Source organism: Toxotes jaculatrix, chromosome 18, assembly GCF_017976425.1.
Source record: "Toxotes jaculatrix isolate fToxJac2 chromosome 18, fToxJac2.pri, whole genome shotgun sequence".
Taxonomy (NCBI): Eukaryota; Metazoa; Chordata; class Actinopteri; family Toxotidae; genus Toxotes; species Toxotes jaculatrix.
Window position 1 is genome coordinate 12465886 of NC_054411.1, and position 15918 is coordinate 12481803.

The 15918-nt window shown below is 39.6% G+C and overlaps 2 protein-coding genes across 2 annotated transcripts; both read right to left on the minus strand.

The window, feature by feature from the left end:
* Window positions 1-9978: 9978 nt before the first annotated feature.
* On the minus strand, window positions 9979-10833 carry LOC121198839 (myeloid-associated differentiation marker-like). The gene has a single exon (XM_041063178.1). It carries the CDS (start codon window positions 10831-10833, stop codon window positions 9979-9981), a length of 855 nt encoding a protein of 284 aa, XP_040919112.1.
* A 1587-nt stretch (window positions 10834-12420) lies between these two features.
* LOC121198763 (myeloid-associated differentiation marker-like) lies at window positions 12421-14155 on the minus strand. The gene is made up of 2 exons (XM_041063079.1): window positions 13749-14155; window positions 12421-13032 (listed from the first exon to the last, which is right to left on the minus strand). The coding sequence occupies exons 1-2, from the start codon at window positions 14013-14015 to the stop codon at window positions 12445-12447; spliced, it is 855 nt and encodes a 284-aa protein (XP_040919013.1). The 5' UTR covers window positions 14016-14155; the 3' UTR covers window positions 12421-12444.
* Between the last annotated feature and the right edge of the window lie 1763 nt (window positions 14156-15918).

A 15918-nucleotide genomic window follows, 5' to 3' on the forward strand; every position in this document is an offset into this window, starting at 1 on the left:
CCAACCCAGTGGTGGCTGTAATCACCTCACAGCCAAAACCAGTTTTTTGTAGCCACCTTTCCCCCTTTCGTTTCTTTTCCTGTGCAGCAGAGACATTTATAGCTAGCCTCCCAGTCAATGATAAAGTGATACTAACTTTTTCCCCCTTTTGTGTGTGTGTGTGTGTGTGAGAGAGAGAGAGAGGGAGAGAGAGAGAGAGACAGGGAGAGGAAATGGAGCAATGCCCAGATTCAGCCTGGGGAATAAATCACCTTCATGGTGGCCTGGGGCACCTGAGAAGGAGGGAGAGAAATTAGGGTGAAATGGAAAAACGGTGGCGGGAGGATGAGATTGCACACTGAGGCAGAGATTTGATGCTAATTGCCTGGGAAAGCTGCCTACTTTTAAGCCATTTGCTTCATGCTGTTGTCATCCAGGTCAGTGCAGTGTTAACAACAGGCTGCCACAAATACTGACAAGCTCACACATACAAAAAAAAACAACAAAACACCACTTGTCAGTTTTTTGGCCAGTCTAGGGAACAGGCACAGAAGATCTGTGTGTGTGTGTGTGCGCATGTACACAGTATGTACTCCATTTCTGCATTTTCCATCAGTCTAAAACATCAAAGGGGGTTAATAGGGGACCGTGAGAAGTTGATGACGTCTTATACTTTATGGACCCTGTTTAACTGGTCCTAACCAGACCAAATGGGCAGATTTATGAGACTTGCAAGTATATAAGTAAACACTGTCACACACGTGTATAGAGGCTTGCCCTGCAGGGACAGTGGTGTGTAGTGGCACTCAGGAAGCCAAGATAATGACATGGCTCATTTACACTGTGTTTTCACCAGTACGGGTAATGCCAGACCTCATTTTCAAGGTTACAATGACCATGTCAACAAACGCTCTTTCTAACCACACCAAATTTTCAGTTATCTCTCAGATAAACCCATTTGTCCATAATGGTAAAAACAAACAATTTCTTTAGGTAACTGAAGAGATTAACAAAGGCCGTTAGCATTACAGAAAATGTGTCACACATAAAGGTGTTAAACCACAGAGGAGACCGGGGACACCTCCACTGACACATTAGAGTCCGTTTGCAGGTCTTGGGGAGTGTGAGTAAAATTGTATGAAGCCTTGTGTGATTTCAGAGGGAGCTGTGTGGAGTCTGATAAAGTATTTGGGTCAGAAGACCTCAACTGATGACAGATGCAGACTAAGACAACTGCCACGCAGTAAATCCTGTTTTCAGTCTACTCTCAGTGATAGAAAATGGTTGAACACAGTATTACAAACGTGTAATTTTGGTGTTTTTAATTTTATTACTCAGTGATTCAGTATTAGACTGTATTAAGTGTATGAGATAAAATGCAGAACCACAGGTTGACTGCACAAGGATATTTGATTGTCCATGGAGCTGCCATAATGCAGACAAAATGGTAAAATTTTCTTCAAGTTCGCTTTTTAAAATGCCAGATGCAGAAGCTCATACTATTCTTCCAAATTTTTTTGTGTCCCCAAGTTCTCCTTAAATGCTCTTTGTCTTGTATTGCTTATTTCATATTCCATTAGTGTGTTTTCATTCTTATTGCATTTGCTGCTGTGATCTAATTTCCTTGCATAGATTGGTCTCATCTAAACTAATCTAAAAAGTACTCCACCATGCTCACCACATGCTGGATGCGGAAGTTATTAGTGATGTAAAATGTATGTAACACAACATATTACTGTGCATGTGACTGGCTAAATTAACACATACTTCAGGAACAAGTGTGCAGCTACAACAATGAAGTGCAAAAAGGACTGTGGGAGAGTTGTGTTTGTTATTAAGGAATTTGCAGTTTTAAATGTAAGCCTTGAAAATATGTCTGTACGAATGTAGTGTATAATGCAGTAGCACATAGAGAACATATACTACAGTGCATGTCTGGTACTCCGTACTACTTGGCTCATGGTTTTTATCATCAAATCTTGGAAAATAAATGTTCTACTTTGCATTTATTTGATATTGACATGATTTCATCATTGTTTCAATTTTAATTAATTTCAGACCTGTATCTACCAGCTGTTTAAATATTTCAAAGAGAATCCGACAGCTGTTGGACTCAGAATTACATTAAAAATAAGCAATGAATAGTTTCATCCCTAGATAGTCCTGTTCTTTCTCCTCGCTCTCTATTTTCTCTTGCTTAGATGAATCACTCTGGCTTCAAGCGGTTTGCATGCACCTCCTGCCTTCCTATATCAAGCTTCCTCTCTGTGGGCATGTGCACTGAGATCATATCAGAGTAGTGTCAGTCTCCGACTTTGTCTGGCTGACGACAAAAAACCTGGCAGGGATCGATCGGAGAACTCTCTCAAGGTAACAGGAGTGCAACTTATGTGCGTGGGGTTTGTGGCCCAGTGCAGGTCTCAACCAAGCTAAATCAATATTTCACCTCAGATCATCCACAGGAGACAGAAAGGTGTGTGTGTGTTTGTGTGTGGAGGAGAGGGCTGATTGGAGGAGAAAGAAAGACAGAAGAAATTAATGAGATGATGTCCAAAGTGGAGACTCTGTGGCTGACACTGTGGGTTGAGGTCAGAAGATGAAATAATCTTAAAAATGTTCATGGACAGAAGATGCTAACAATCAATTAGTCTCTGTGTCCACATGTTCCTCTCACAGTCGCCTGCGCACATCACCTGACTCTATTGTGCTTCTTAGCAACAATTTACAGTATTTGAGATGAGCTGGCTGTTTGGAAAACCTTGATGACATGCAGTACCCATGGGCAAGTCTTTTAAAGCCTGTGGTCTGTTTGTATCATGGAATATAGGTCCCTGCAATATCTTTTGACACAGTTTTAATTAAATTTTGCAATGTAGGCATTGGGCTGTCTGTTGTGGTACAGGGGAGAAAAAGCTGTCATAATGGAGCTATGCTCAATGTTATTTACTTTCTGGTTCAGTTGTCACTTAAAATGCGTCAAGAAATGATTAAGTGATATCAGGAAAGTTGTGTTGATTCATTTTTATCAGAATTGTGTGCAAGTTAGTTAACTGTTTTCATATCCACACAGACTCCAGATGGAGCTGTTGACTGTGGTGGACTTCACATGCAGGGAGGCAGCATCTTTGTGCTGCTAATACCATTAACATTATACTAGCTAACAGAGACGACTTTTTCGATGCAAAAATAACGTGCGTTTTTTTTTGTTTTGTTTTTTTGATGCATCATTTTGTAAACAGTAAAAAGACAACATATCAGATTCAGAATTAAAGCCATTTCTTAACATTCAGTTTTTCAGTCAGTTAAACCACCATAAATACACCTCAAGTGTTTGGCTGCTAACTGCTGAAATGTGAGACTGGATGGGTGAAAACTTTTTCACAGAGCTATATTTTTTTCCAGAGTGATTCCACCACTATTCCAGTCGCTTTGGGCTGCCAGTGCTCAATGATATAAGGTAGGGTGGTGATTAAATGGAGACTCAATCATAATCCTCCTTCTCTGGCTTCCCTTTGGCTATATAATGTCAGGTTAGATGACATGAGCTATGACTGTGCCCCGTTAATTGTATGTGGAAGACTGAGTTACTGTAGTATGATTGGATTCTTGATGATTTGACAGAATTTTTCAGCTCTTTCAAATAAGTTCAAAAATGAATCTGGGGCTGCTGCAAGAGAAAGAAAGCTCAAATGTTCAAAAAAGAGGGATAGAGCTTTTTTTTTCCTTCCACCATCTTTTTCTCTTTTTCACAGTTCACATTTCACATATCTACATGCTAAAAAATGCAACTCAAAAAGAGCTAAACTAGAAAACCAGATAAATAACAGTCTGTTATTGTACCCTTGAAACTAATCATTTCATGTAGATACAGTAGATTGTGCAACTCAGTTCACTTGATAGGGGCTGTACAGTTTCACCATCTCATCTGGGATTTGTTAAAGGATTTGAGGGGGGGAGTTCCTTTCATAGCTGTGATGCTTTTGAGAAAACTACATTCCTCAGCTTTATATGGACTGTTGCTTCAAACAAGGAGCTACACTGTCTTTGTAGGCTTTTGACTTCTGCATATGAACTATTGTTTTTCACACAAAGATTGCTTCTTGCTTGCATTAATTGCTGACTGAAAATAAATGCTTTAATATTCTGTCATCACTTATTTGACTAACCTCTGGCTTAATATATATATTTCACAAATCCAGGATAACTGGAACTGATAGAGTAGTTAAGGGCAATTTTAAAACAATATGGACTGAATATTCTCCATAGTAAATGGAAACATATCCCCAAACATGGAGACTGAGAAAGTCCAAACTGAAATGCCTCAAATATCAAAGTCTTTTAAAGGCTGTAAAAATCTGTGTTGAATTCCTGTTAGGAGGCATTTCAGTGCACATTCATCACATTCATTATGCTAACAAATTGTAGCTGTTAATATTCCTTCTCACAAAACCCCTTTGTACTTTTTCCCTGGGGGAAATCAGATGAGTTAATTAAGGAAGACTGAAAGGCTATATTTTATTACCAAAGTAAACCAGTTCAACAATCATAATTAGAACTTGTCAGTAGTTTGAGTAGTTATTGCGTGAATGAAGGAAGAATTTTCAAAAAAAAGACTGATCATTAAGCATTTAGGCAACATTTAGCTTTTACGGAAGTGACAGTGTCAGCCTGTATTTAAACCCCCTGCCTGCGGAAAGGGGGGTTCCGCACAAAGTGGAAGGAGATCAAAATAACCACTCTTTAACTCAAGTGTGTGTGCGTGAGAGCAAAATGTTAAAGAAATTGGTGGCGTAGCTGGAAAATTGAGGGCAATAGAACTTGTGTAACAGTACACACAAACCCTTGTCCCCTCTGTAAGTAAATATCTTAAAAAGCCTGAGAAAAATACACAGTGAGTGTACTCAAATCTACTGTCATAAGAAGTTGTGGTCCTAAATGCTGCTCTGATTACTGTAAAACCTGTGATACCAGATGAATGTCAGATACTAGCTGGTAGGATGGGAAACCAGCAGAAGTAGTTTCTATAGCTAGAAATGAACATTTACTAAACTCTGAACAGAAACTGTTCAACTTATCAAAACTTATCAACTAATTTAAATTACATTTTTATTTATCACACCAACCCAGGTGGATACAAGAATGTATTTTTTCCTTTGGACTGTCTCTCTTGTTACACACACTGAATTTAGTGAAAAATGTTTTTGTGGAGAAGCACAAATGTAAAATGACTAAACACAACAGTCTTTTTTTTCTCTTTTTAAGTCCTGTTTGAAGCTTTCATTTAGGAGACAAGTGAGAAAATGAAATAGCACAGTTGAAGTGACAGTGACTAATTGAGGTTGTGACACTGGTCAGGTTTTATTTTTCAAAGTGCGGAAATTAAAATACTGTATGAATATCATACATGCATGCTTAAAATCAAACCTGGGTCACACTTTGTAGAGTTCCAGTCAAGCAGCATTGTTACCAGCTGTGACTGTATGGCCAGTACTGTTTTCACCTTGTAAGTCTGTGTGTGTATGTCATCATGACAAAATGTGGCTCTAGAGCCACCTGCTGTAGTGAGAACTACCACAGAGGTGTGTAGACAGATCATGGGTTGTAAATGTGTTTTAGAGTACAAGACAAGTTCAGACATTTTTAATTGGGTGACTGATTCCCCCCAGCATTAATATTTTACAAAGGATAGTTAGACTGAGTGGAGATTTAAGATGATTTATAGCCATCATTAATCAGAAGGATCACACCAGCCATGACATCCGTCAAAAAGTTGACGCACCCATGAGTGCTCATTAGTCATTACTCCATTATTACATAAGTATTCAGAATTCATGGATCATAGCACACCCACCTTTGAACTTGGCCTTCGTTTTGATCTCAACTACACACCTGTAAAGTTTAATGACTGTATCTTGCACTTTTGTGACAAATGTTGTCACAGTGACATCTGTCGGAGAGACACCTGCTAACATTACTCAAAACCACCTCTGTGGTAGTCCCCGCCACAGTGGGTGTCTCCAGGACATTTTGCCATGATGAGAGACACACACATACACACTCACAAGTTGAACACAATACCAGCCCTGCTGTCGCGGCTGGTAACAAGGCCACAAAATAAATCTTTCTAAAAAGTACAGCAACATGTTGACATTAATTCATGTGTTCTTGTTGTCTGTGCAGAAGAGCAGGGGGCCAGAGATGCCAGCCACGTAGCAGTAATAGATCTGAAGATAGCCCAGTGACAATGTGACAAGGAATCTGTCTCACAGGAGCTCACAATTAATGCCTCCCACACACACACACACGCACGCACGCACGCATGCACGCACGCACGCACGCACGCGCACACACTCACAAGCATTATTAGATCTAGCAGCTGGGCCATGTTCTCTGAATGGAAATTTGAGTCAGCTTGATTTGATTGTTGATGGTTTGACACAGGCCTGGTTTTCTCTGTTCTGCTGGTTTGAAATATCTGTGAGGGCTGCTGTCAGAGTGCAAAGTCCTTAACTCAGGCATTGAAAAAGTACTTATTCATACACAGATGAAACAAGACCCATCCATGAAGTAGTTTTCACATATACAGAATAAGACTGCTGTTCTTTTAAAGAATTGTACTAATAATGATTTTAAAAGAGAACTTGTAATAAAATAAAACAAATACAACAACTACAGGTGAATTCACATTGCAGTGATAAACTGTGAGCCGGCCAATGTGGAACAAGACCCTTGCCTTTTTGCTGTAATGTGAATACGCCTGAAGGCAGCTGTTCAGAAAAAGATGGCTTCAGCTCACCATTAGTAGCAAACTATATTATAAATAGACTCAACATGCACAGTGCACGGTGCACACATGCAGGCACACACACATTTTTTCAAATATGAGGTGTTTGGATTTTCTTCCCTCTTGACACTCTTGAAGTAGTCCCATCTAATTTGTGGTGCTTCATTTGCACGATGTCCTCCTCCAGCCCCAGATGGGGTTGAGACTCTGATTGCTGCACAGTTGAATCAAAGGCCACTAATCAGAGGAGAAGTTTAATAGAAGATAATGACCATAAAAAAGGAAGCAGAGTAGGTGTGAATCCGAGTGACTCATACGCTGTTGCTCTTACAACTATGGTTATCTGTAGATCTCACCTCAGTGGATCACAGCATGCTGCTGGACAAGGATGTTGAAAGACTGCTCAGACTTCAGGGGCACATACGTCATTAAAGGTCTTTCTGTGTCAGTGTCAGTGATTGTCACAAACATGGGTTGCTTACATACATATTATACATAGTGTATATTTAAATAAAATATATAGATACAGATACAGTAATTAGGGCATGAGCAAAAATATAATGAAGACAAGCAAAGATCTAGTTCACGGACTGATTTCAGCCTTTATACTCACATAACTTGGAAAACTAACTTTTGCAGTACAGAAGTGTCAGACACGACCAACTTTGACAAAAATTGGATTTGCATTTGTGAAACATTTTGTCACTGTGCTGTGGTGTTTAAAAAACCTGCACTGATAAGCCTGATGGAGAACTATAACTGAAGGTCACATTTTGTTCTAGACCATAATTACAACACCATGAGCCCGATTTGAACATGATTGGTGATCCGTCTTGTCACTGATTGTCCTAAAGGGCATCTGCATTATTTTTGGAGGATGAGGATAAGGTGCTCAGTGTTTGTGGTCACAGAAACCTGAGGTAATTTTTAAAATGAGTCAGATTATTTTTGGTAATAAAGAGCTTTAAGTTAAAAATCTACCTGATGTAAAAGCAAGATGTTTGTCGCTAACACCAAGTAATTTATTCAGGTTTATGCCTTGCATAAATCAGCCTTGTAAATTCATTATGATCAGAAAATTGGTATAAATGAACCGAGGAAAGTTTTATCAGCAATCTACTTTAAATAGCTGGAAATAACTTAGATCCTATTTGACCTTGGTTTTAGCTCAGGGAGCACGCTGCATTATTGAACTAAATTTGTTAAAGATGGTGTTTCAAAACTTCTGAGATGTAAAACATTGTGAAGTTTGGCAATCAAATTAGAGGAAAATACATATTTAGCTTCATTTGGCTTAAGACATAAAAAGAAAAGAGCAACACTTTAAGTCCCCTTACTGTGTTTAGCATTTAGAAACAGTCTATAAACATTTAATAAATAGTTATAATAATGGTATAACACTATGATGTGATCATAAGGAGCTAAGTATTTATTAATGTAAATTATTAATGTAATTGTCAAAAATTCTCAACTCCCCCTCCATGACTGCTCTACTAGTTATCATTATTTATTCAGTTGAAATGACTCTTAATAATAGATCCTAAGTTTCTTTTCACTGATATTAGTTAATGATTGTCATTGCCAGCCAGCGCACCCACTGGTTTTCTATTAGTCACTGTTCAGACAACACAGTGAGTGAAGTTTGGAGGATTGCCATTGATTTGACTAAACTGATGTTAGCAAAGTTTCCGAAAATCAGCCATTGGTTACAGTAATTTTAAATAAAGAATGTAATGGTTACAGTGAACTAAAATAAAAAATATAATGGTTTGTATAGAGATATCATAATATGTAAAGTATGTATAATGTTAATATTATGTACCGTATACCGTAAAAATAATGTGTTCTGTAGTTGCAATCCAGTTTGACACGATGCTATTTCTATGGACTGCATAGTTTAGTTTTATGTAGAACATTAAGTACATCTACTGTTTAGTGCATTTCTGTCCCTGGTGTAATCCAAATCAAAGCAGACCCTGCCATCTGCACACATATAGACTTCTAACTAAAACATGGACTGTTTTTCTGACAGAGTGACATGAGAAGAAAAGCAAAATTTCCACGCTTCGGTTGCTCTATTTGACCCGTGTTCACTCACACAGATTGGTGTACCAGGTAGCACAATAGCTTTAGGATTACAAGAAAGACTTGGGTGACGTCCTTTGAAATTTCCAGTTGGTTAAAAAGGAAAAGAATTAACTGACGTCATGCCCCCCCCCCCACCCCCCCCCCCCCCCCCCACCAAGCCCACCAAATAACCAAGAAAGGAAGGAAACTAAGAAAAAAGAAAGATAACACCTTGCAACAAATCCAACTCCATATTCAGCAGCTGCTTGTTGATTAAAGGATTTGTTTTTTCACTTTTCCCACACATCCTTCCAAAGTCTGGAAGTCTCTTGCGCTCTCCCTCCTCTTTCTGCCTCTGCTTCCATTTCATCAAACTCCCCGTCCTTGTTTGTTCTCTCTTTTTTGCTCTCTCTTGTTCCTATTCTTCCCATCCCATCTCATCTTTCATTGGCTCCTCTGTTTGCCTGTTACTGTTCATGTTCTGCATTCACTACATTTATCTGTTGTCACTGCCTTACACTACACAATTCATTCATCACAAAAGGCAGGATAAAGGATTTTTATGCCACTAGGATTAAATGAATAGTTTAAAATTATGGGAAATACTCGTATTTTCTGTCTTGTTAAGAGATAGATGAGTTACTACTTATGTCTCATGTCTGTACTGTAAACACAACGCTACAGTTGAAAGCTGGTTAGCTTAGCTTAGCATAAAGACTTTCCCATTCAAGTGGTCTCAGACTTTTGGACCCCACTGTTGATGCATTTGTGGCATAATTTGACTATGACACTGTGTTATAAACTGAAGTAAGAGCTCAGTATTATTTCTTGCACTGTTTGATCACTCTGTGTATCAGGATCCAAAGTTCTAGCGGGCTATTTTTTATTTTTATTACAGTGATACTACCATTTTAATCATTAACTAAGTCCACCTCATTGTGCTTACTATGCTGGGCACCCACTATTTCAGTACTCATATTTGATGAACAGCATTTGCAGAATATATGTTGGAGTCAGCACCTACATCAAGTCTAAAACAGTAACAGAATGAATCTTTAAGAAAAGGTTTAAAGTTTTTAGAATGGCCTATTGGTACAGTATAAAACAGAATCTCCATTCAAAGCCTGTCTGTTTTTATGACAGCAGCTTCACTGGTTACTGACAAAGAACACAAGGCGTATAGCGTAGACGGTGTCCAGGGTGTAAACAATAAAGTTTAAGATTGTCATGCAGGTGACCACCACCAGTTTATCCCAGGCACAATGGTGGCCACAGTTAGTGGGTCTGGTATTGTTGGGGAAACCATAAAGTGGCCAGATCACCATAGCAGTTGTATACATCACTGCTGCCAAAATGTTATATACAATCACCAGATAGTCAAAGGAGAATGGAAAAAAAGAGGTCAGCTGTCCAACGGTGAGCAGGATTATAATGATGGAGAAGATGAAACACAAGGAATACACGGCCACGCACCACTGCATTGCTGGGGAACCGATGTACTGACTTTTCTCCAGAGACGTGAAGATGAGACAGGCAAGGAAGGTCTCCAGCATCTTCATTATGCCCGGCAACGTGGAGAGAAACCCGCTGGTCTGTCCACTTGGGCGCAGGCGTGTCAGGGCCACCTCACCTGCATACAACCCTAAACAGACCCAGGATACCACAGACGCACCGATCTGGCGGTGGCAGGTCTTGCAGGTGAAAAAGGTTGGGTAGATGATGGAGGTGGCCAAGCACATGAGGCTCGCCAGTATAGCAAAGGCAGCGGTGAAGTCGTCCCAGGCGAAAGGCAACTTGGCGCTGACAGTTGTGAACTCTAGGATGAGAATGAGAAGGGTGAAGAAGAAGCAGAAAGTCCAGGTGAACATGCACCATGCCCAGTAGGAAGATGACATGTGTCCCACTGTTGCCACCAGGCAAAAGGCCGTACAAGTGAGGATGACTGCCAGTGTTCGCATGATGCCCACAGGCTGGGTGAGTGACCACAAATCCACACGGGCCATAGCTGCACAGAAAGAGTGTCTTTGACCTAAAAAAAAAAAATGTTTTGTTTCCAAACTCAGTTTATCCTGCAAAGTGCATCACTGAATACAGCAAGTTTCTAAACCAGATCCTGTTGAAGAAATCCATGCAGGCAAGAATAGGTGTGCTCTTTGCAACAGAAACTCTAGTGTGTTGATGCATATTCAAACAGAGCATCCTGGGCTTATCTGTGCAGTTTATGGCCCCCGTTTCACTCGACTGATTGGACAGCGTGTGGGTGTTATCATGTTCACCTCACGACACACATACTGGACTCTGGTCCCCGGCACAAGCCCAATTCAGAGGCTAACTCTTCAACATTGATGGGGTGTAGGCCACATCCTGAAGAAAATCACTCTTATTCTGTCCTTGAGTTCACATGATTCAATGTTTCTGGGCAGGACAAATAGGAGAGTTTGATGGATGGACTACTTTTAAGCACTTTATTGAACAGAAGATAAATCCAGGTGCACTGAGTTACACTGAGTTTACTTTAGCAATGTGATCATATGTCATTACATCAGTCTCAAGATTGTGCACAACCAAAAGCAAAGTTTATGTATTATGAAACCCTGCCCTTTTTGCACAAAGAGCAAGAATGAGTTAAAATGAATGCAGGATTTGCAATTATTTGTTCTTCACTTTCCAGTCTTTCTCTCCATCCCTGTCTTTTCTTTTTTTTTTTCTCTAGCTCTTTATCTCTCTCTTCATTTGTGTTTATAGGACTCTTGTAATATTCACTTGAGTTCTTGGTTCCTCCCATTTTGACTTTGCAGAGAGCAGCTATGCCTGGACTGGTCAAAGGTTATGTAACGCCCAAGTATGCACATGGTTACCACTGATATTAGAATAAGCAAACCAGGGTTTAATCCTGACCAATAACTTCAATTCAAACATAACTGAATGATTGCTTACTATTATTTTCTTCAACTGATTAATAGACTAATCATTTCAGCTCTGCATCATGCACGTGTTTTTAATATAGTTTAGTGGCTATTGACAGAAAAAAAAGATGGCAGGTAAGTTTCTTTCCCTCTCTGTCTTTTCCTCTTGTTTGCTCTTGTTGACCTTTATAAAAAAAAAATGGGAGTGGAGTTTGAAACCTGTAGCTGCTGTGTGTGTCATGGTATGCACCTTATGACACACCTTTGCAAACATCCTTTGAGTGTGACAGGGTGGGTCCAACTGAACCTATTTAATGATTATTTAACCATTAATCATGTTCATTCATTGTAATTTGTTACTGAGATGCTTAAAGTGAAAGATGTTCATATTTAACATGCTAACATGATATTGACAAGAACGCACACAAAACAAGTTTACAACTGAGACTGACTGCTAGTAAATGTTGTATCAAAATAAGAGTGTTAATAAGAATCAGATTAAAAACAATGGAGGAAGAACAAGGAGAAGAAAAGAACACTAAACACAACCATTGTTTTGTCCTCAAAGAATTCCTCACTATGGTAGAAATATGTTACCCTCACGTGAGCATGTTGGGCTTCTTATTAAAAAAAAAAAGTTCTAAAAATACTCATGTTCAATCTCTGAGATTGAAGATGGCCAACAACTGAAACAGGAAGTATAGCAACCTATGTTCTGGTGATGAAGAAGACCAATCTAAAAGAATAAACTGTATCCACAACATAAGCAACAAAGTTGACACAGGTCATGAAAGAGATAACCACTAAATTATCCCATGAACAAAAACCTCTTTGGCAGGAGCTGGGTCTGGGATTGTCCTGGAAGCTGTACAACGGCCAGATGACCACAGCTGTGATGTACATCAGCACTGCCAACACATTGCAGCCTGTCAGAACTTTGTCAAATGGTGCCGGGAAGAGAGACAGGAGGCGGCAGATGGTAAAAATGATGACAAGTATGGCAAAAATGAAGCAGATGGAGTAGACAGCGACACACCACTGGAGTCCTGGATGCTTAGAGAACTGGTTGTAGTCCAAGCAGATGAAAATGATGCAGGCCACGAAGGCCTCCAGAACCTTGAGGAGGCCTGGGATGGTGGACAGAAATCCACTTATCTCACCAGGTTTGGCCCGGGTCAGCCCGACCTCAGTGGCATATAGGATGAAGGCCAGACAGGAAATAACAGTGGCACCGATCTGTTTACCACAGCTAGCGCAAGTGTAGAAGGTGGGATAGATGATGGATGCTGCCAGCACCTGTATGAGAGAAATATCAATAGTAAAAGTGAAATGGACTGAAATGAAATGTGTCCAGTCCTCACAAATCAACCAAGTGTGAATTATGGGTACATGTGAGAACCATATTGTATCAATCTTTTAGCAGCAGTAAATAGTAAATAACCACATTTATAGTATCCTAACGTCAAAGTCAGTCAAACGTGATTATCATTATGTGATCTTGGATGTTGTGGCTATAGCAGCTGTGGCTATATAAAAAAAAAAAAGTAAAAGGCCCAGTTCTGGACTGTTTATGCTTATTAAGATGTTAAAGATTTTATTGTTCGAAAAAACACAGATTTTCTTACTCTATTTTTTCATCCAGTTGTATGGGTGTGAAAATTAGGATGGACTCAGTACATTGTAGTGTAGTACAGAGACAAAAAATGTACGTGGGTAGTGTTATTATGTTATTGTTAAGATAAGATAGGATAAGACTTTATTGATCCCACAGTGAGGAAATTTACTTGTTAGGCAGCTCACAAGAAAAACAGGAAAAAAGGATAAAGAGCAGCCATGAGTACTGTTTAGCAAAGCTCACATATCAGCTTAAAACAGGTGCTCATTTATTTTGGCTTCCCCAAAACAATTTTTTTCTGCAAAATTTAAAACATCAGAATCACCAATGACATTCAATGACAGTAGCTAGTCACCAATGTACTTAAGCAAAAAATAAAGTGAAAAATGGCACACACCATTAGAGTAGCCAACATGGCAAAAGCGGTGGTGAAGTCGTCCCAGGAGATGGGCAACTTTGCGCTGAGACTGGTGAATTCCAGCAGGAGTATGAGGAGGGTGACGCAGAAGCAGAAGCACCAGGTGAACATGCACCATGTCCAGAAGGACATGGTGCTGTGGCCCACCGACGCCACCAAGCTGAAGGAGATACAGGTGAAGATCACCTCCAGTATCCGCACAATGCCCACCGGCACTGTCAGTGTCCTGAAGTCCAGTGTAACCATGGTGACTGAAATCCTGTGCTCAGTTAACTTTGGCTCTGGATGGATGTTTAATTAATCTCTCACCTTTGCACCAGCGTGTTTCCTCTGTCCTTGTTGTTTTGATATTTTTGTCTTTAATTTTAAAATCTTCCTTCCTTGCCCCTCATCCTGTTAGCGCTAGCTGAATGTGACGGACACAGAAAGTTAGGTGAAGGTGGAACCTCTGGCCTCTCCCTTGTCGCTGCCTTATCAGACCTTCTTCCTCAAATAGCCTGCAAATGTTTAATGAGCAAGTGCGTGACAGAGTTATATGGAATGTTTGTGAAGGGGGGAAGCTATCTGCTGTTCACCTCTATTTGCTTATCAGTTGTAAGAGGCTTGGTCGGTAAAATTCTGATGTTGTACTATTTGTGTGTAACAGGAACTGTGCCCTCTGACATATGACTCAGACTTCTCATTTCACCCTATTGTTCATCCATTATGTTTGCTCACTTAGAGGCTTGCCCACCCCTCAATAGTTTAAACCTGTAAACGAGTTACAAGAGGCTTAGTACTTAGAATTAGATATTAGTACGGCAGTGAAAAGAAGAAGGTGACATAAATAGGAAGGAATGGGAGGAAAGGAGTATGGAAGGTGATTTTTTTCTCTCAAAGGATTAAAAAAAAAAAAGCAAGTGTGAGACCCTGGAAACAAAACTAAGTCCAAGATTTAGGATACAGATTTTGGCTTCTAGACATGGACTAATCGACTGAGGGCTATAAGTTACTGTTTCAAATTAAAAGCTGTCTAATGCCAACTGCCACCGACTGCACACTGCTAATTCTGCATGCACAGCACAAAATTTTCTCTTGCTCAACTTGAAATGATGTATTGAACTTCTGGACGTGAAATAAATCCATTAGGGCCAGGCTCTTATCTATTATATTGAGACATCAACAGTTCTACAGGCCCTATTTTATTGCAGACAAAAATATCGAAAGACTTAACTACAGAACCTGGAGGAATGATATCATGACTGACGTAATTTTGACAGATTTTTGTTTTATTCATTTCTGTGTATGCATGCATGTATGTGTCTGGACTATGTCTTTACTGTATGGTGTACTAAAGGATTAACTGAAAATGGGACAGTGAATATTTTTACATTAACTGTTAACCAAGGGGGCGCCTGTCTCTGTCTCATTTCATCTTGTAGACACAGATGTCTTTTCATGTCTAAATGTCTGTGAACAAACAGCTTATACAGCTCCTCTATAGTTGTTAATGTTTGTCAAAATTACTCGAATAGCAAGCACTATGTTTATGATAAATTCTTATCATACTGATAACAGAGGCTTTCTAGGCATATAACCACTAATGAAAAGATAAATTGCTTCTATTGACATTACCAAGAGATTACTGCTTTCCCTGAACTTCACACACCGTTTCTTTGGACTCATTAGGACTTCACCCAAACCCGACTCAACATTGTTTTAGATTATTTATTAATATTTTACAGAGAAACAGATATGTTTGCCTTGGGCACACAAACTGATTCTTCATAAATAAACAAGAGTCTATAGCAATGCTACCGGCTCCAGCATCAGTGCTTTGAACTAAATGGTAATGCTCATAATGACCATGCTATCATACTGACGTTTAGCAGGTATAATGTTTACCATGGCTGTCATCTTAGTTTGGAGTGTAAACACAGTAACTTGTTATTTAGTTCCAATCACAAACTCCAGCTGAAGCTGATGAGAATGCTGTTAGTTTTGGACAAATTCAGATTTTGACCTGATGATGTTTCTAAATAGAAGTCTTTGTGACTAAAGCTCCTGCCATTTTTAGCAGTGTTTGGCATTTATATACAGGCCATAGAGCATGATTGGATGTTAACTGCTTAACTGTACCATACAGTGCACCTGTGTGGAAGCATCTGCT